The following is a 21,068-nucleotide window of genomic DNA, read 5'->3' on the forward strand; positions in this document are numbered from 1 at the left end:
TATCAACTATGGAATTACTATTCTTCCCTTAGTAACTAGTAAAACAAATGCTTTTTTTTTTTTTTAGCTCTGCTTGAGGTTGAGTGAGCCTCTGCTCCTTGAAAATGATCCATTTTGTATCCATTAAGCCCATTCAAACTGGCTTAAGAAAGAGGGTCATTGATTGGAGAAAAAAAAAAAAAAAAAGAGGGTCATTTATGTTGCAACTAACTAGAGTCATCATTCAGATTGGCCTAAGTGGAGAGGGGAATTTATAGTCCAGAAGTGGCTTTAACTTCAGGCACAGCCAGATCCAGGAGCTTGCTGTAATCAAGAACTTGTCTTATTCATAGTTATTTATATAAATAAAAGGGACTAGATTCTGGACAGACAGAAGCAATAGGTACTTGCTACATTGATTCAGGCAATGACAAAGAGGAAACCGGAAGTGCATGAAGAGACCCAACCACAGCATGGAGTTCCTTTGGAGAGACTTACCCAAGTTGTTCAAGTGGTGCTCAGCAACCCAGGACCAGGATTATCAGCATATTCTCTAACCTGGCCACAATGATTGGTTCAAGGATTAAAACTCACGATGGGCTGAGGAAAAACAGCCCCAGCACTTTCTAGAACTATCAGCTTTGAGGCACTGTGGCTGCTGAGCTTGTGGAATGCCAGCCTAGAACTGTAAGTGGTCATCTTTCTTTCTTAAATGAAGAGGAGGATGAAATCAACACAGAGAAAAGCAGAGCCAAACGACACAGAGAGCTAGGCCCTTCATGGCCTTGTTTCAATACTGTATCCAGCAGTGCTTGAAGCCAGCACTCCCCTGGGATTGTCAGCTGGAACAGCCAATAAATTCACTTTTCCTGCTTAGCCAGCGTGGAAACAGAATGTTGTAAGTTTCTTCTTTGACAAACAAAAATACACAATTAGAAAAAATTCTAGGGGCGCCTGGGTGGCTCAGTCGGTTGGGCGTCCGACTTCAGCTGAGGTCATGATCTCGCGGTCCGTGAGTTGGAGCCCCGCGTCGGGCTCTGTGCTGACAGCTCAGAGCCTGGAGCCTGTTTCAGATTCTGTGTCTCCCTCTCTCTCTGACCTTCCCCCATTCATGCTCTGTCTCTCTATGTCTCAAAAATGAATAAACGTTAAAAAAAATTTTTTTTTAAAAGAAAAATTCTTTTAGGGAAAGGAATCATCTTTTAATTAAAAGGCGAATCATTTGGACCCTAAGGTGTTTATGAATTCAAGTGCTGTGGTATAAAAGCTTATGATAAAGTCTGCACTGATAAAATATAATATATGGATGAGCATTTGAGCCTACAGTTTTGGTAATATGATAATCAAGTGAGGGTGGAGGCTTAAATAAATATTATATTTAACTACAGTCAGTTCTCCATGGAAATAGGCGGACTTCTCAGTTTTTCTGCTATTCAATATAAACAATAAGAATTCTCTTGCTGGGCTGCTTTATTGTGAAGACTGTTTTACAAATCACCTTCATTGAGGTATCATTTATGTACCATAAAATGCACCCATCATAAGTGTACAGTTCAATGAGTTTTGACAAATCTATATATCCATGTAACCACCACCACAATAATGAGATAGAACATTTCCATCATCCCCCAGAAGTTCCCCTGTGCCCTTTTGCAGTCAGTTCCCTTCTCGGGCCCCAGGAAAGCACTGATCTGTTCTGTCACCTTAAATTAGCTTTGCCTGTTTTAGAATTTCTGTAAGTGAAATCATATAATATATATTATTTTGTGTCTATCTTCTTTTATTGTCTTTTTATTTTCTATAGAGTCTATTTATGTTTAGCTGTGTGTCATAGTCTATACATCATGTTTTAGATACTTGTGGAAAATAATAATGTAGGACATAACAATGGTTCATAAATTCCACTTATTATTAGCTATTTCGGGTGTAGTTGACTTCAAAATGAACTATTTTTAATATGTCATTTCCAACTTCTGAAAATTTTACTTTAAAAAAGTATAAAGACCCTGGAATAGCTTTTTCATTATTGAGATGTCTTTTATAATTTACTGTTCCCCTTTGGAGAAGTTTAGTTTCCAAAGCTGGCTCCAGGAGGAACTTTATTTATACAAACCTTTTTGGCACCAGCTTGAATCATCTCCTGTCACTTACACACACCTTTCCCCAAAATAGTCCAGTCCCTTTGTGTCTTATGGAGCTCACTTAATAAGCTCAGCCCATATTGGAATAAAAAAGACCATTGGTATATTATGTCCTGCAGGTGTAGGAAAAAAGGGTGTTGAGAAGGCTCTCACACCAGATGTCCCCTCAGCTCAAAAGGTAGAGAATCAGTTTCCATCGGGTCAAAGTCTCCTGCCACCTGATCATAGATTCCTCTTGTATCTTCATATGTCTCCTCAGGCCAGCAGGGATCACAGAGGCCCTGACAAACAAAGTTGGAGTTAGAACCATAGAGAGATGCCCTGTGGGTCACCATTGCAGCTCTAGGAGGGATACACACTCCTACTCAAATTCCCAGAAAAAAAAATGTTTTAGTTTCTAATTATGGGAGGGAATCCAACATATACAAAGAAGAGAGTGATTATAATGAGCCTCCATGAGCCTCAAGTCCAAGATATCTCATGATTTTTTTCAGAAAAATAATGTAAATGTCAGAAATATGAAACTTTAAAAAATGCAGGAGGGGTGCCTGGCTGGTTTAGTCAGTAGAGCATGTGACTGTTGATCTCTGGGGTTGTGAGTTCAAGCCCCACTTTGGGTATAGAGATAACTTAAAAATAACATCTTTAAGGGGTGCCTGGGTGGCTCAGTTGGTTAAGCATCTGACTCTTGGTTTTGGCTCAGGTCATGATCTCACAGGTTCATGAGATCAGGCCCCATGTCGGGCTCCGTGCTGAGAGTGCAGAGTCTGCTTGGGATTCTCTCTCTCCCTCTTTGTCTCTCTGCCCTTCCACAACTCATGTGTACACACATGCATTCTCTCTCTCTCTCAAAAATAAAAAAATGAAAGAAATAAAGAAAAATAAAATCTTTTAAAAAATAAAATAGAAACAAAAAAGCATGATATCAGGAATTGTAGAATGTGAGTTGTGATTCTGTTAGTCCTATAAATTTCCAAATTTTCATCAAAATAGAAGACCATGTAGAAGGATCCTTACTGTACATGTGCTTTGCCCTGGAATTGGGAGAAAATGGTTGTTTTAGCTTGGCAAACTTTAGAGCAGATTTGTCCATGGGACAAATATGGTCTGCTGCCTGTTTTTGTACTACTGAGGGGCTAAGAATGGTTTTACACATTTTAATTGATGGGAAAATATCAAAATAAGAATATTTATGACATATTAAAATTATATGAAATTCAAATTTCAGTGTCCAAAAAGGAAGTTTTATTGGAACTTAGCCACATTTGTTCATTTATATATTGTCTATGGGTGCTTTTGTAGTACAGCTGCAAGGCTGAGTGGTTTTGAAAAGGACAGCATGTCCTGCAAAGCCCAAAATATTTATTATCTGGACCCTTACAGAAAGAGTGCAGACTGCATCTGTGCTTTAGAGGGCACATATGGTTCAGCACCACGGACAGCATTTTAATGCCCTGCTATTTCCACGCTGGTGAGAACAGTGCCCTCTCTGGGACAAAGTTACAGAGGGAAATCCTTGGCCCAGAGGTGCCAGAGCATTAGCCAAGGCCACACAGAAAGGCAACGGTTCTGACCCATCTCCCTTACTGTGGGGCAGTAGGTGGGGGTAGTTGATGGTTAAAAGTGTCTGTTGTTCTTGCCTGCCCAGCCACCATCTTCACTTCCCTCTGGGCTCTCTGTTCCTCTCCCACTCGGGCTGGTGGATTGAGTGAAACTGGCCCCTAATCCCTGATGCCATGGCTGGACACCAATCCAGACCTGTCTTAGCATAGTCCTTCCCCTGCCTCAGTGTTTCAGCAATAAGTATGTGACCAAAGCTAGACTAATAAAGTGTCAGCACTGGGGCTTTAGGGCTATTGGAAAAAAGACATTCTCTTTTTCTGAGGATTTCCAATCTAATAGGATACAAACCTGAATTTTCTAGGGACATTTCTAGGGAGGAAACTCTGGGTTTCCCTTGACTTTTCAATTGAATGGGCCAAAAAAATATTTCTCTATGTCTCTCTACTTAACCAGTGTATTGGAGAAGGCTAATTATCCAACAGAATGCATAGATTCCTTCTTCCACAATAATAGAACTATAGTGAGGCATATATCTCCAAACTGGACTGTATTTCTCAGTCTCCTTTACAGTTAGGTGTGGCCATGTGACTGTGTTCTCACTGGGGAATGAATAGAGTGTACCATTTCTGGGCCTGGGCCATAAGGCAGGGTTGTGCCTCCACCACACTCTATTTTTCCCTATCCCACCAGTTGAAACCCCCAGTGGACTGGCCTATCCATGCAAATTTGAACAATGTACTCACAGATAGCAGAGGAACACAATGGAAAGAACTTGAATTCTGGAATAACCACGTGCAACAAGGTCACTCACCTCTGATTGCTATGTGAGAAAGAAATAGGCAATCTTTAGACCACTGGATTGTAGCCAGGACTTTTTGCTATGGTGTCTAGCTTACCCTCACCAATATGAGCAGTAGGAGGTGGGTTTCTGGCATGAGCCAGAAGAGACTTATGCTGATACAAATCTCCTCACCATTGGTACTTCATCATACAGGGGTCCCCAGGCCCCAGATGGGGCATTCAGTCTTTCCACTTCATCATACAGGTGTCCAGGAAAAGCCATATCCTCCTCAAGATGTGTGAGACCTGGAGTTGGAGTGAAAGGAAGGGATGATCAGGGCACCCATCCAGATGTCAAGGGTATCTATGAGCAGGGGGAGTTCTGATGTGGTCATGACTCACCTCGGGGATAAGACACTTCCTCCAGTGTTGGTGGTAGCTGGGGGCTGAAGTCCTTCATGGAGTGGTAATATGGCTCTACATCTGTTGTGCTAACCTGTCAATAATGCCCACCCATGCCCCGAAAAAAAAAAACAACAGATAAAATGTTTTCTATCCTCTGATTCCATAGCTCCCAGAAAGGACAATGATAAACCCAAAGCTAATGACAGGCTTTTAGTCTGCCAGTTCACTATTAGCAGGGCATTTGGAAGCACCCCCACTCACCATGGAGCTTTGAGTGTCCTGGCCTCCAGTCCACTGGCTCTCCTCATATTCATTCCTGACTCGGTCTTCCTCCGACCTTCCAGGATAGAGGTATGGAGGGCAGTTGGGTGTTGATTCTGACACCTCTCATCCCCAAAACTCCTCCCTCAGAATCTTTCTTAGAGAAAAATATTCCCACTTACCCTGCCTCTGTCTTTTCTGAGATGCCTGAGGGAAGCAGGGAAAAAGGGATCAGAGACACCCCTCCTCTGGCCAGCCAGGCCCTGAGAGACTTTCAATATGAAGCTCAGGGCTTCATGTAACCCTTGGGCCTCCATCCCCGCAGGGGAAGAGGGTCTCTCCTCACCTTCAGCAAGACGCCTCAGTCTCCGCTGCCAGAGGAATCCCCCAACACAGGAGATGTTAGAAAGCAGCAAAAGACCCCCAACAGCAAACAGCATAGGCATCAGGGGCAGCCCTGAGGGTCCTGAGGGCAGAAGGTACCCTCAATGAACCCCAAACAACTGGCTGTAGGCCCAGAGCAGCATTCTCTGAAAATGCTCATTTCTGATTAAGCAAAGGTCTCTTCCCAGGTCAGAAAAGCAGATGGGCAGGGATTTCCATGTCCATTCCTTCTTTCCACCCCAGGGCAGGGTGCTTTCTCAAGTCAAGCCACTAACAGTGGGTCCTACTTCTGTCTGAGCCCCACGTGTGGATTCAGGGGGGAGCTTCAGCTCCTTAGCTGGGCATTCACAGCCTCTCCCCAGGTATCAAGCCTTGCCCACCAACCATAGACCCTGGTGTTGGACCCTCTGGCCACACAAATTAACCACTGGTTATTTCCAGAATCACTGAGGCAAAGCGACACCTGTAAGTGTGACTATTTGGAATAGTCAAATGTCTGTCCTTAAATGGCTTTTCTTCTCAACTGATTTTCTTCTCAAATGACTTCCTCTTTGCACAAGCTTCCATTCCAGATAATATCGGAATCCCTGCTATATCCCTAAGGGCAAGACTAAATCCCTCTAAGTAGACGTCTGCTCAGCATCCATCTCCGCATCTTCTGCTGACAGCACTAATTTCCTTCAAGGAAATAACCATCCCTCACTCTCAGGCTGTATGTTTCTGCAGACTTCCATGGAGGACACAATGGCCCACCCTGGCCGACGGGAGCACCCACCCCTCTTTCCACAGTGATCAGTTCAGACCAATCCAGCATTTTACCCAAGGTGGATTTTTGCCAGAATAATTAGAACACTCCTCTGCTGGCTGCTAAGAAGGAGAACAGAGCTAGAAGTATGTGTGTGTATGGGGGGGGGGGGTGTTAATTCTTTGCTCTCTTGATGAAAGAACCTGAGAAGGAAGCTATAAAAGATAAAGACAAAGTTGAGAGGGGATGAGAAATAGATCCTTGGTGAATGTTGTGAGCACGTATTGGAGTTTTCAATTTCGCAAGCCAAGCATTTCTTTTTATTGCCCACACAGGTGAATTTATGTCACTTGCAACCTTCTTCTCAGACTTTGAAGGGGGACTGTTTGCAAAATGGTCATAATTCTGTCCCTATAACCACACTCTTGAGTAGTCCCCTTCCACACTGACTCTGAGTTGAGCCACGTCACTTGCTTCAGCCCATGAGGCAATAGAAAATATGACAGAATCAGAAGCTTGAAAGTGCTTGTCCTGTCCTGCTGTTCTTGAGACTCCTGTGACCACCTCCATGTGAACATGCCAAGAAGAGACATGTGGCCCAGTTACTTCAGTTATCCCAACCAAGAGCCAGATTGTCAGATGTGTGAGGAGGAGGCCATTCTAGATCGACTAGTCCCAGCTGAGCCTCCAGCTGCCTGTGGCCCAGAACAGAAGTATTGGGTCACTCATAGAATCAAGAAAAACAATGGTTGTAGCTCTAAGTACCTGTGTTTGAAGTGCTTTATTTTGCCTCGAACGCTAACTGATACAGGCTCTGCACAGGGCAGAGAACCAGCTAATTCTTTCAGAATTAAATTGAATTAGGCAGAGAAAATATATCACATCCAGGCAAGAGAAAGAGCTGAGGATGTGGGTGAGGGACAGAGCTAAGTCTTAAGGGGCTGTGGCCACAAAACAGAGCAGGCGGAGCCGGAAACCAGAAGGTTCTATTCTCAGGGGAGGGAGGGATACTCAGCTGATTGAAAACTTACTTGTAGGCTGCTCTGTGGGCAGTTGATAGTCAGGTTGTCCAGAAGGCTGGTCTAGACCTGGGGTGGTGGGGGGGTGGTGGTGGATATAGAGATTATGAATTAACACCAAGAATCTGGGATAAGCCTTAAGTATTTCTTAGTTTCCTATTAAGCTTTTCAACCCATTTTGAGGAACTGATTTTTGTCTTCTTTAGGAATATTTCAAAGACATCTGCAAATCCTGACAGTAATGGCAATACTATTAATAGCCACTCTAATACTACTACTACTACTAATTATTATTATTATTGATGAGTGCTTTATGCTATGGAATCTCCTTTTAACCTGAATTATCAGTTTTGGGGAGTTAATCAAAAACGATGCTGGGCTCTCGGAATGTCTTTTTTTATTTTTTATTTTATTTTATTTTATTTTATTTTATTTTATTTTATTTTATTTTATTTTAGAGAGAGAACACAAGTCAGGGAGAGGGACAGAGGAAGAGAGAGAGACAGAGACAGAGAGACAGAGAGAGAATCTCAAGCAGGCTCCATGTTCAGTGTGGAGGAGACTCAAGGCTCAATCCCAGAACCCTGGGATCATGACCTGAGCCTAAATCAAGAGTTGGACACTCAACTGACTGAGCCACCCAGGTGCCCCTCTCAGGTATCAGTTGTAGAGCAAGTGAAGTGAATGTGGTACTTTATGCTTTAGTACCTAAAGAGAAGACTCCACTGGGGGAAAGAAAGAGGAGGAATGGGAAGAACTCCTTACTTCCATGAGGAAAAAGACTGGTCTGTCAGGAAGGGAAAGACAGAAAGAGTGAGTTTTCATGGGGCAGTGTAAACAGAAGTTGGGGGGGGGAGGGGGTGCATTTCTTTGAATCGGCATTTACATAGCATTTACTTTGTATGGGTCCATGTTTTAAGCACTTTAGACATATTATTTAATCCTCACACTGTCTGAGAGACACCTTAGTTTCAGAAATAGGCACAGAGATCTGAGATACCTTATTTTTAGAAACTGAGGCTCAAAAATGTTAAGTAATTTGCCCAAGGTCTCACAACTAGGAAGTGGCAGGGCTGAGACCTGAATCCAGGCTTGTCTGAACCAGGCTCTGTGGATTAACCACCACACTACAGTGCCTGTCAGAGTCAAAACGTTCTTCTCATTAGTCATAGTAAAGAATTTGCCCCTTTCATCAAAGTTGCTGAATTTATTGGCATAAAGTTGTCCATAATATTCCCTAACTTGTCCTTAATATCTGTAGATTAGTAGTAATGTCCTCTCTCATTCCTGATAATGGTGAGGTTGCGTCTTCCCTCTTTTTTGCCTTGATTTTTGTTGGGGTTTTTTTGTTCTTTTTTTAAAGTTTATTTTTGAGAGAGACAGAGACAGCATGAGTGGGGGAGGGGCAGAGAGAGAGGGAGACACAGAATCCCAAGCAGGCTCTGAGCTCACTGTCAGCACCGAGACTGACATGGGGCTTGAACTCATGAACCGAACAGTGAGATCATGACCTGAGCTGAAACCAAGAGTCAGACGCTTAAACCAACTGAACCACCCAGTCGCCCCTGCCTTGATTAGCTTTATAAAGGTTATTGATCTTTTCAAAGCAGCAGCTTTTGGCTTCATTGATTTTTTTCTATTGTTTTTCTGTTTTCTAGTCCATCGATTTTTGCTCTTACCTTTATTATTTTCTTTCTGTTTCCTTTAGGTTTAATTTGCCCTTCTTTTTCTAATTTCTTAAGATAGAAACTAAGCATCAATTTGAAGCCTTTTTAAAAATCTAAATGAGGGGCGCCTGGGTGGCGCAGTCGGTTAAGCGTCCGACTTCAGCCAGGTCACGATCTCGCGGTCCGTGAGTTTGAGCCCCGCGTCAGGCTCTGGGCTGATGGCTCAGAGCCTGGAGCCTGTTTCCGATTCTGTGTCTCCCTCTCTCTCTGCCCCTCCCCCGTTCATGCTCTGTCTCTCTCTGTCCCAAAAATAAATAAATGTTGAAAAAAAATTTAAAAAAAATCTAAATGAGCACTCAATGTTACAAATTTCCTGCTAAGCACTGCTTTAGCTGCAGCCCACAATTTCCATGTTTTCATTTTCATTCAATTCAAACTTTCTTCTAATTTCCCTTGTGTCATTAATCACATTCAGACAGTATAGTTTAGTGGCTAAAAACCGCTTCCTGGAGTTCATCTTCCTGAGTTCCAATCTCATCTCTACCTCCTTCTAGCTGTGTGAGCTTCAACAGTTTGCTTAACCTCTCTAGTCCTCAGTTTCTTCATCTATAAAAAGGGAATAATAGTATCTACTTCACTATACCATCCTACAAGTCCCCTGAGGAGGTCTAAAACCTGCTCAAGACTGTCTTTTCCCACCTGGGGTGGTGACAGAGATCTGGGACCCCTTGTCCATTAGTCCGCTGTCCCCCAGGGCATTGCTGGCCAGCAGCCAGACCCTGTATCGTGTAGAGGGCTGCAGCCCAGTCAGTGTGAAGGTGGTGGCCTGAGGTGGTAGGACATCCATGTAGAGGAACCCTGGAGTCCCCAGAGCCTCATACCTGTATGAGAGGAAGGGCAGTCATTGAGGGAGGTGCCCCAGCCCTGCTGGCTGCCATCCCTTCCTGCCTTGACAGGAACCCACCTGATTTGGAACCTCTGTGGCAAACCCCCATCAAAGCCAGGCTTCCATTCCAACCCCACTGAGTATGGGGTCATGCTCATGACCTTTAATCCTGTTGGGGGATCTGGGCGGCCTTTGAGGAAAAGGATGAGGGAAATAGTCAGAGGATACAAAAGGGTTCTGCAAGATTCCTTCCAGATTTTTCTAAGAATGATTTTAAATATACAGTTGATTCTTGTTATTAGTAGTGGTTATGTTCTATAAAGTTGCTATGACCACTGAATTACAGAATATCAAATCATTGCTTCTGGGAGAAATGCAGAGTCAGACCCCTGTGAGCCTGCAGTCACATTTTCATCAACCAGTCAATACATGATCTTGTTTTGTGTGTGCTTCTGTCTAAAGACACCTTATTTAATATATCTTATTGATTGACTCATTAACATTGAACTCACGGCCAACAACGTCATAATTGATGTTTGAAGGAAGCCTATCCAAGAGAAGTGTTTTCTCCATATGTTTAGGAACAGTAGATAGCAATTCAGGACTGTGCCTAGAGGCCATTTTAAATAGCAAGATCACTAACAAAAGGCACAAAAGTGCAAAAAAAAATGTGGCACCAGATAGGGCCACAAAGAAGACACTTCGTTATAGGATGAAAGCGGAACAAGAAGGCAGAGTGTCACCTTATTCTACCTCAGCTGAGAATGTCCTCACTGGGCAACTCAATTTTTTTGCCTGCTCTGGACATGTCCCCGAGTGACCAAGAAAGCAGCATGAGTGTTGATTTTGAGGTTACGAATAAACTTTAGCAAGTAGGCAAATTTACAAATACAGACTTGACAAGTAATGAGTATTGTCTGTACATGACATACATTCCTTGTGTGGATTTTTTGGTGTCTATTTCACATCCATTCCTCATTTCTTCTGGTTACAAAATCCTGAGTATCCTTTGGAAAACCACTAGCCCACATTCTTAGGCCACATGCTTCTGATGGAAGTGACTCCACTCCCTGGTAGGATAGATTTGTGTCCAGGCCAAACCAACCAGAATGTCGCCTTCCCTGACCACAGGGTTTGTTCAGGGGTGGGATGGGAGCTGAGTAGAGCCAATGAGTCTTAACTCTAGTACTTTCATACCACTGTTAGGAAAAGAAAAAATTCTATGTCCCCTGGGAAGTCTAACAGCCCTCCATGAGGAGCCTTAGAATAAAGCCAACACAGAAAAGCAGACCTGAGAGACAGAGAGTTCTGGATGGCAGTGAACCTAGATCAAGCAACTCCTAATGATCTACTTTTTGGTTACTTGGGCCAATAAATTATCCCTCACCCACCCACTGCCTTTTTTTTTTCTTTGCTATGAGTTTTCCTAAAGATCCAGAATCTATTAGGATTTTCAGGGCAGGCAGAAACTCCATCCTCACTCATAAACACGTCTCAGGTTTGGGGAACACTGCCATTCTGGGCCAACCAGAGACTTGGGGATTGACCCAGGGAGCACCCTCCCAACACCCTCACACCCCACTCCCACCATACTGATGCTGACGAGTTGAATGTTGGTGCGGTCTGAGCCAAGGGGGTTGGTGGCTGTGCACGTGAACAGGGCATAGTCCTGGGCCGCAGACACATTGGCAATAGTCAGGAGACTGCTGTGGACCATACCCTGGTGGTATGTGTGCTCTGTGTATCTGGAGAAGAGGTGTGGCAGGGACTCAGGGAAGGTAACTAGGGTTGGGGGACCAAAGTTGGGACTAGGGTGCTACATGGCTAGGCCTTGACTTACCTGGGATCCTGGAGATCCAGAGCGACTCCATTTTTGGTCCAAGTGAAGACGATGTTAGGGACACCTCGGGCACGACAGTGGAGGGTGGCAGAACTGGTGCTATCTCCAGCTGCCGCCACCTTAGTTAGGGGGGTGGGGTGCTCCACCTGGGGGGCAACTAGGAGGGGTTGTTGGTCAACATAAGGTATGTGGAAGGACATGAGAAATGTGGGCTTAGTGGCAGGCCTTGAAGTCAGGATTTTGGGTGTCACTCACATCTGACAACAAGTCGGACCAGCCCTCGGGCTGGAGGTGCTACTCCATTGTCCACGATGCACTGGTAAGCACCAGCCTGGTCCAATTTGGCATGGTGAATTCGAAGACGCCCTGTGGATCCCTTTGACATCTTCTCCATGTCATCCAGGCTGTGGTCCTCTTCCTCTTCTCCCTTGAGGCACAAGATACAGGAGATGGCCCCCAAGTCTGACCCCAGCTCTGTTATCCCCCAAACTGGGTCCCTCCTGTATCTTTATTCTCCTAGGTACAATCATCCTCCACAGATCTAGCAAAGAAAAAATTCCCTATCCATTCCCCCAGTCATCCATCTATCTATCCATTTATCCAATCATTTGTGCATGGGTCCATCCACTCATCCACCAATCCAGACAACTATTCACCCATCCATTTATCCAACCATTCATGCTTGGAACCATTTATCTACCCATCCACCTGTCTATTTGACCACGCACCTATTTATCAATTTATTCATTTATCTGTCCATCCATCTACCTCTCCTATCCATTCATTCATTTGCCCATTCATTCACCCAGTTATTTATCTTCTTTCTATCTATCCATCTGCCCACCCTTCCATCTGTCCACCCATCCACCTCATCTATTTGTTCATATGCGCACATACCCATAAATACATGCAGCTGTTCATCAGCCCATCCAGATACCTATTTATTTATCTCTTCATCTCTCCACTGACCTCTGCACCCATCCATCCATGCATCCATCCATAATCTTTTCACAGACATCTTTCTATTGATGGTGTATTTATCCATCGATTTACTCTCTAATCTAATCCATTTATTTCTCTCATTCAGTCATTTACCTACTTATCTATTCATCATCAGTCTATTCATTCACTTGTCCATTTGTCCATCCATTCATTCATTCATTCATCCATCCATCCACCTACCTATTGATCCATATATCCATCTACCTGCCCACCCGCTCATTTGGTTATCTATCCACAAATGCACCCATCCATCTGCCATTCACCTGCCAGTTCTCCAGTTCACTGGAGTATCTCCCAATAAATATGTAATTATACAGGATCGTGTAGATGTGATCCCTCCTCCCAAAGAATTCACAGTTAAGAAACCACATCCCCAGACCCCACTTCCATTTACCAAAGGTTGGATCCTTACCAGCCTCTCCCAGTTGAACATCCCTGGAAGGATGGGATTGGCATCAACAGTGCAGACTATATCCACAGAACCCCCAATATTCACCTCAGTAGGGTCCTGGAGAACTCGTATAGTGGGGGCATCTGGGGGAGGCAAGGATTTGGGGAAGACACTTGGGCCTACACAATTGATGGTGAGAGAAGGTCCCAAGTAGGAGAGGTGTTCAGGAAAGTTACAGGTGTAATACAGACTGCCCTTTATGAAGAGCACTTGGAGTAAAGTTCTCAGTGTTAGTGAGACATTCCCCACCCTCTACTGTGTCTCTGTAGTGACAAGAGTAGGTCTGGTGGACTTCCAGGATTGTGTGGAAATGGAGCTTCCACAGCGGGCTTGGCTTCCTGATGAGAGTAATTCCTATGTAGGTGGGCCCCCTGTCTGAGCAAATTCCACATAGGGTCTCACTAGTGGACAGGGTTCCCAAAGTGGGAGTGACTCCATCACAGTAGAGGCTCCCGGAGTGGGAAGCTTTCAGGATGGGTGAATATCTCCGGGTGTGTGGAGCTTCCACAATAAGGAGACTCCACAGTGGGCAAGGTTCCCTGAGTTGGTGTGGTTACCATGGAGGGCAGGCCCCCCAGAACACTCTAGTTTCCTAGGATGATGAAGGGGGCTCACAGTGTACATCCAGCCGCACTAGCGCTTCCGCGGTGCCCTCTGAATTCTGGCAATGCAGCTGATAAAGGCCATCGTCAGCACGGGTCACGTTCCATAGCTGCAGAGCTCCACCAGACAGGATGCGATGCCGAGGGCCACCAGCTGGGGAAGGTCAGGGTGAGGGGCCCGCACCCTTCTCTATGTCCAGGAGACCCACACCCTTCTCTATGCCCACTCCGCGCACCTGGGCTGAGGCGGTAGCCCCGGAAGGTCCAGTTGAAGGCCTCCGGGGCAGGGTTGGCAGACACAGACACAGGCAGCAGTGCCTCACCCTGCTCCACCGCGGTCACCACAAGCACCTGCTCCCCCAGGAACTCTGGAGGGTCTGTGGAAGGAGCACCACCACAAGTCAAGATTGTTGTTAAGGCTGGGGTCCGAGATGGATTTGAGATCAGGTACCGGTATAAGGGTTAAAGTTAGGTCATAACTAGATTTAAGGTTGTGGACAAGGTAACAAGTTCAGAGCTGAGCTCAGAGGTTAGGTTCAGGATAGAGGTCAGAATCCAGTGTAGGAAAAGGATAAAGGCCAGAGTCAGGTTAGAAGATGGAGAGAGGGTTCGGGATGGAGGTCACTGTCAGGGGTCAGGATAGAGGGCAAAGGCAAAATGGAGGTTGGGCAGGGTTGGAGTTGGTGTAGAGTCGGGGGTCAGGATAAAGGTCCGGAAAGTTTCAAGCTTTAGATTGGAGATAAAGGACAGTGTCGAGGTGAAGACCGAAGTAGTAGAGGATCAGGAGGGAATCCAGAGGGTTCCACATACACAGCACATTGAGGCGGTAGAAGGCGCTCATGGTTTCCCGCAGCTCAGTGCTGTGGGCTCGGCAGGTCACTCGGTGGCCGTGGTCACGGGATGACATTCTCAGAAGGACACTCCTGGCTGCTGCCGATCCTTTGAATGGGGCACTACGGGGTGGTATGGCCACACTTTCCAGCCTGTGGACCAGGCAGGGGTGGCGGAGTCAGGCCAGAGCCAGCTCAGGGATGGAACCAGAGCCAGAGGCATACTAGGTACAGGGCAGGACACCAGGGGTGGGGAGGGGAGCTCAGACGGTAAAGAGGCATGACCAGAACCAGAGAGTGGTGGGGCCGTTGGCACTCTCACCTCTCCCCCTCCTTGTCCCATGACAAATTGACAGGAGGGTTACTGCTAACGCTGACGCAAGTCAAGTTTAAGGCATCCCCTGGGCGCAGCGCCGACGCATTGGCCAAGATCGTCACGTTTGTTGGGGGAACTTCAAGAATGAGTCGGAAAAGCGAGGCTCAGAGCCTGCTTCCGCCTCACCTAGACTCCAGGCCCAGCTGCACAAGTCCTGGCTCTTGGCATCCACTGTCCCCCAGCCGGGCTCTGGCTTAGTTCCCCGCCGCGACCAAACCCTCCCCCAGGCCACGGCCGTGCGCGCCCTCACACTGCACCACAAGCTGCGTGGATGCGCTGAGCTGACCCGCCTTGCACGTGAACTTGGCCTGGTTGTCCGACGGACCCGCGATCAGTACAAGCTCGCGGGAGAAGGTGCTCCCCGACTTCTCCAGACTTCCCAGCTGCACCCGCCGCGGCTCCTGGGGCGGCCGCGGTTCGGTCACCGCACGGGAGTCCTGGGGGCAAAGACTGACGGGGGGGACCGCGTAGGCCTGCCATTTCCCCCAGAAAGAGCCTCATCGGGTTGGCTGCCCCCAGTCCAGATAAAGCCTTCCTGTGATGAAGAAAAGGCGCCCCCTTCCGCTGGCACCCAGCTAGGGTAGAGGAATGGGGATTGGAACTGAGCACCTCCCACCTGGAGTCTCTCCCACTTACCCTGGGCCCCCAGAGCTCCGCGGTTTTGCGGTGGGATCTGGCTTCCAGGCCCACGCCCCCATTCCCCGCCCCGCCTGCTCTGCTCTCTGGAGGCCAGCAGTTGTTAGCGCCCCCTGCCGACCCTCAGCCCCACTCCTCAACAACCACTCCAGCTGCGCTTAGCAAACACCACCTGCCTGGAAACTCCCATGGAATCCTCAAGCCTTTCCCAGAATTTCTTCATTTTTTTCCTATCTTTAGTTCTTTTTCTTTACATTCCCACTTTCCCCAAAGATTTCCTTTGATTGTTCTTTTAATTCTATAGTCTTTCCACAGGTTTCTGAATCCGTTCCCAATATTCTCTTATTACCCTAAAATAGTCTTTTACCTGTGTAATGCCCAAATTCTTGGCATTTTCCCAGAGTTCTCTCCAATGAAATTTCATCCCTATAATCCCTAGTCTTTCCCCCAAAATTTCCACTAGCCCTCTAATTTCCCAGGATTTTCTCAGAATTCTGTCAGAATTTCTCTTAATTTTAATGGAATTTCACTTTCTTGCCCCCAAGTCCCACGAATTAATTAATATGAATAGATTTACAAATGTTCTGTGGAATAACTAGTCTCTCCCCAAAATTTCCAGCCTTTACCCTATCTTTGTCTTTGTTCCTGGAATTCTTAGTCTTTCTCTAAAATTCCTGCCATTGCATCTGAATCCCCAAAATTTCATGAGAGTTTTCTTTATTTTTGATGAAATTAATTGCCTTTTCTCTAGAATTCCCTATCCTGATCTAGAATGCCTTCTTTTCCCCCAGAATTCTCACTGTTTTCCCAGAATTCCAAGAGTTTTCCTAGGATTCCATCTAATTCTAATGGCATTTGTGTCTTTCCCAGTTCCCTACCAAAACTCAAACTCTCCAGTATTTTTCAAGAAATTCAAGTTTTCCCAAGATTTCCCAAGACTCTGGAGGAAAGAAAGGGCTTCATCTTTCCCCCACTTTTCTGGCCACCCCACACCCCTTGCTTGGCACCAACCTTGAACCAGGTAAGAGATGGGTCTGGGTTGCCTCCAATGGCCAAACACACCAGCCTCACCCGAGTCCCAGCCCGGAGGCGCTGTCCCTCTGGGGGGCCCTCTATCCACAACTTCTGGGCAGGATCTGTGGGGAGAGCCAGGAAGAATGGCCTTTCTCTCTGGGCTGGGTCTGACGGGGGTGGGGGTGGGGGGTGGGGAGGGGTCTCTAAGGGATGGGGCGCCTCTGGGCAAAGGTGGGGGCTCACATTTCACGTTCAGGATAAGTGACTTCTTGAAGGTCTCCTTGGTGAAGGCCTCACTAAAGGCTTCACACGTGAGGGTCAGACCATTGTCCTCCCGTCGCACCAAGAATGTCAAGTTGGACATGGAGATGTGGCCACCATGCAGGCCCTGGCAGGGAGAGAGCTTCAGACTTGGGAATGAGATCACTCCCATCCATGGTACTGAGGGCTGGGCTCAACTGGGACCCTAGCAGGGACACATAAAGCATCTCCACCCTCTCCTCTGAGACCCAGGAGGCCAGGACCCCAGTGCATACTCCCCAAGGACCAAGGCATCCAGGCTGCCAGACCCATCCTCGCCCAGATCCAGGAGTCATGCCCTCAGCTCCCTCCTCCCTCAGACCCGGGAGCCTGGCCACCGCCTCACATCCATGACCATGTCTTCTGTGGGCAGCAGCTGCCGCCAACCCAGCCACCATCGCAACAGGACCCGTGGGCGACTGGACTTGGTGATGCAGGAGAGTGTAACGTTCTTGTTCTCAGACTGGGACGCAGATCCCAGGATGGTAATGGCACTGGGGGGGACTGCAGAGACGATGGACAGAGGAGAGACACTAAACTAGGCTGGATGCCTCACAGGCCGGCCCAGATAAGGGACTGGGGACAGATGACAAGGTCTTTGGCATCAGTCAGGCATGATTTGGGAGCACAAACAGATGGTTCTCTGGGGCACAGACTGACAGACGGGCAGTTGGCATCAGGACTCACAGGTGACCTGCAGGGTGACCCCACGTTCCTGGATTCCCGTCGATACGCTGTTGTGGGCCTCACAGCTGAGCCTCGCCCCGTGGTCTTCTGGTCGCACAATCATCACTAGCATGCTTCGGGCCACTGCCTCAGCATGCTCTGTGCCCCACGCTGTGGACATGGGCTGGCCATTCTGGAGACAGAGACAGACCTGGGCCAGCTCAGGGCCAGCTCCTCCCCCTACCCTCCCACCCCCATGCCTGCCTCTGCCCTCACCTTCAGCCACTGCAGTGTGGCTGGCGGATTTCCCCCTCGGGACACACACAGCAGCTCCAAGCTCTGTCCTGCCCGCACGTGCCCCTCGTCCAGGCCTGGCCATTCAATGACAGGAGGTCCTGGGGGGACTGGGAAGCAGCACTCATTGGGCCTGTGGAGCTCATCCATTCTTTCCAGGACCCACAACCTGCCTCTTGAACCCCCATGTTTCCCTTGAAAGTCTGAACCTTCCATAATCCCTGAACTCCCCAGGACCCCCAATTCCTGCTTCCCACCCCTAATGTCCATAGCTGACTCAGTTCCCTACTTACACAGAACATTCATGGTGACTGAGACCCGGATAGGGGTGTCCAATGCTGGGCTGGAGCCCTCACAGACCAGCAGCTTCCCATTATCTGAGCTCTGAGGTGTCACCCTGGGGTGGGAAGTTGGGGTTCTGGAGTCAGAGTCATCTGAAATTTGGGGAGTCAGGGTGAAGAGGTGGGGATCCCAGTTTCCCACATCTGGTCTAAGTTTCTCTGCTGGTTTCCTCTAGGATCTAGAGTTCTATGGAAGACATCTGGGGGGTCGGCAGTGAAAACTGGAATCCCGGAGCCCACACCAAAGCCCTTGTACTTGATGCTCTGGAATTTGCATTCATTTCCATGAAGATGTTTTGAAGTGTCAGAGTAAAGAATTAGGTCCCAGATGTTCACACCTGACTCTAGTCTCTGTGCATAAATCCCTGGGATATGGGGTTTTCATGGGAAAACCCATTTGGGGGCCAGGCTGAGGGAAGGCATCCCAATTTTCATACCTGGCTGTGGCCTCTGTGGTGAAGAGTTTCTCCTGGGACCCCACATTCACATTAGCAGAGATGTCAGAAATTGTTTGTCCACCTTGGGGTAACAAGAGGGCTAGAGGGGTGCCAGGTTCCCCCCAAGGTAGATCCTGAAGAGAATGGCCTGGAAATCCTAGGGTGCACATATTGCCCCCTCCCTCCTAGTTCCAGAGGAAAAGCACCAGCTCTGTTCCTCCGCAAGTTCAGCCCCCCCGGAGTCCCTGAGGCCAAGTCCTGGGCCTCACCCCTGTCCTCACCACCTTGCTGGGTTGTATCACTCACCCCCATCACCCAGCTTCTTGCTTCTGCACCAACGATGACACGCATATCTCTGTCTGGAGCCTCGGGCTCTTCCCTGAGTTCCAGAACTGCAGTCCTGCAATCACTCTGGTACCTTTCCCTGGATGTTCCCTCCTATTCACAGGGTCTCACGCTGACCTCAACATCTCTCCAAGCCCCCTCCTGCATCCCCACCACTCAGGAAGGTCCTATTTTCTGGGACCCCTAGGAGGGCACTGGGCGGGGACACACCCCCTCCCCACTCCAGAGGCTTTACACTGTTCCCACCAGTTCACCCACTCACTCTGGATGAAGGTGATGTCAGGTGCTGGCTTTGCATCCCCAGACACACAGCTGACCACGTACTCCTGCCCAGCTACCCATGTGACTGTGCTTCCTGCCTCAGGGGTCAGCTGAAGCACCTTGGGGGGCACTGGTGAGAAAGGGTCTGAGGTGAGCTGCCACCACTGAGAAAGATATGAGGATTTGGGTTTTCAGTCTCATTGCTCATGAAATGAGCTCGGCGCCCTGGGTCTGACACTGGGGCCTGGGGACTGGGGACTTGGAACCCTGGGCCCTGGGATAGGAAAGGGCTGGAAATCTGGACTCAAGGGTCCTGGGGGTCTCTCACCCATACCCAGGATGGTAAGGATCACTCTGGGGGACACGAGCTCGGGGCCTGTCTCTGAGCGGCCGACCTGACATTCATACTCTGCATCGTCACTGAGGTCACATGCTTCAATGTGCAGGTGGAATTCACCTGCAGGTAAGACCAAGAGTCCCAGGTCAGGGCCACAGTCAGCCCCTGCTGGTGGCTTAGAGTCTTAGGCCCTGACCGCTTACCTCTATCGGGGTCCCCTTCTAGGCGGTACCTCGGAAAGCTGGGGATCCTAGGATCAGGGCCTAGGAGTAGCCCATCTTTGGCCCATTGCACCGCACTGCCAGGGGCGCTGACCCCACACCGCAGCTCAGCAGTGGCCCCCTCGACCACCGTCAAGTTTTCAGGCAGAGCCCAGAAGCCTCGGGGGGTGGAAGCAGGGAGTGGCAAATGGGCCAGGCCTGGGGACACAGGGCTGTCAGCAGGAGAGGGCAGGGGGTCTGTCTGAAGAACATGAGCGGGAACTGAGGGCCACATGGTGCTGGGTCACAAGACCAGGATTCCACTCACCTGTGGTCAGCAGCCCCAGAAGGAGCAGGGGAACCCTGCCAGGGGTCCTCAGGGCCATCCCAGGTCCTCTGCCTGTGGCTCCTGTGGTGTCCACTGCCTACCTGCTGCCTCTGTTTCTGTCTTTCTCTGGGTCCTTCTATGTCTCTTGCTTTGCTTATCGTCCCTCTTTGTCCATTTGTCTCCTTCTCTTTCTCTGGTTTCCTCTCTTCCCAGGAGTCAGTCCGTCAGTCTCTCCCTCCCTCTCTCTCTCTCTCTCTCCCTCTCTCTCTCTCTTTTTCCTTCTCTTCAGTCTCTTCTCTCCTGCCACCCCCTCCCCTGCTCTCCTCTCACCACTCAGTCCCTCAGGGAGGACGGCTGCTCAGAGTCCGGCAGGCCTCAGGAGCCCAGGAGAGTGATGAGGCTGATGTGATCAGTGGCAGAGACCCTCAGTGACAGAGACCCAGCCACTGTTGTCTTCACAATGCTGCCTCCCCCAGGTGCCCTCCCGAGAGCCTCCAGTTCCAGGCCTCTGCCCAGCAGGCTCCTCCCAGCCCAGCCAGAGCATGAAATCCCCTGTCAGCACATGCCAGGAATATTCCTCGGTGCCTCCCCAGTCCCGATGACCCCAAGAGCCTGGCTTGGGCCAAGGATAAGGGGGAGCAGGTCAGACCCAGGTGGAGAACTGGGTCATCTAGGACTCCCCAGCTCTCTCCTCCCCTGGTACATGATCTTGGCAAGTGTCTTCCTTCCCTGAGTAGACCTCATTCCCCCCATTGCCATCAGGGGTCTCTGCCGGAGAGCGTGCAAGGGTGTGTTTGACAGACCGCAGGAGTGCAGATATCTGTGTGTGCATGTGTGTGTGAGTGCATGAGCATGCATGTGAGCATGGGGAAGTGAGAGTGAATTGTGACCTGTGAAGGTATACGCAAGAGTACGTGAGGTACATGGGGTGCCTGGGTGGCTCAGTCAGTTAAGTGTCCGACTTCGGCTCAGGTCGTG

General features: G+C 48.4%; 1 protein-coding gene across 4 annotated transcripts; it reads right to left on the minus strand.

Moving 5' to 3' along the window:
* Positions 1 to 1,431: 1,431 nt before the first annotated feature.
* NPHS1 (NPHS1 adhesion molecule, nephrin) lies at positions 1,432 to 20,558 on the minus strand. 4 transcript variants are annotated; one of them, XM_025914519.2, is made up of 29 exons: positions 20,091 to 20,558; positions 19,766 to 19,981; positions 19,560 to 19,682; positions 19,227 to 19,355; positions 18,620 to 18,701; positions 18,135 to 18,238; positions 17,824 to 17,951; positions 17,569 to 17,740; positions 17,228 to 17,385; positions 16,825 to 16,969; positions 16,579 to 16,703; positions 15,182 to 15,368; positions 14,878 to 15,007; positions 14,536 to 14,708; positions 13,962 to 14,102; positions 13,739 to 13,879; positions 13,085 to 13,206; positions 11,926 to 12,097; positions 11,671 to 11,827; positions 11,424 to 11,575; positions 9,909 to 10,020; positions 9,644 to 9,825; positions 7,290 to 7,346; positions 5,476 to 5,595; positions 5,312 to 5,336; positions 5,130 to 5,205; positions 4,866 to 4,959; positions 4,657 to 4,769; positions 1,432 to 2,401 (listed from the first exon to the last, which is right to left on the minus strand). In XM_025914519.2, the coding sequence occupies exons 1-29, from the start codon at positions 20,146 to 20,148 to the stop codon at positions 2,270 to 2,272; spliced, it is 3,726 nt and encodes a 1,241-aa protein (XP_025770304.1). In that variant the 5' UTR covers positions 20,149 to 20,558; the 3' UTR covers positions 1,432 to 2,269. The 4 variants fall into 4 exon arrangements, with proteins under 4 accessions (XP_025770304.1, XP_086547024.1, XP_086547023.1 ...); XM_086690898.1 differs by lacking the exons at positions 19,766 to 19,981; positions 20,091 to 20,558 and having other exon boundaries at positions 18,135 to 18,275; positions 19,227 to 19,678; XM_086690897.1 differs by lacking the exons at positions 19,766 to 19,981; positions 20,091 to 20,558 and having other exon boundaries at positions 18,135 to 18,275; positions 18,926 to 19,678.
* Between the last annotated feature and the right edge of the window lie 510 nt (positions 20,559 to 21,068).

The sequence above is a fragment of the Puma concolor genome, chromosome E2, assembly GCF_028749965.1.
Source record: "Puma concolor isolate L17-30 chromosome E2, mPumCon1.1.hap2, whole genome shotgun sequence".
Lineage (NCBI taxonomy): Eukaryota > Metazoa > Chordata > Mammalia > Carnivora > Felidae > Puma > Puma concolor.

Excerpts from the sequence above, each read along its gene's own strand:
- NPHS1 (XM_025914519.2), bottom strand. The coding sequence starts at position 20,148 with ATGGCCCTGAGGACCCCTGGCAGGGTTCCCCTGCTCCTTCTGGGGCTG. Across the intron at positions 17,386-17,568 it reads GGTCACCCTGCAGGTCACCT|TCCCCCCCAGTGCCATTACC; the intron begins GTGAGTCCTGAT and ends TCGTCTCTGCAG. Across the intron at positions 10,021-11,423 it reads CATTCAACTCGTCAGCATCA|GCCGCCCAGATCCCCCAACA; the intron begins GTATGGTGGGAG and ends TTTTCCTCAAAG.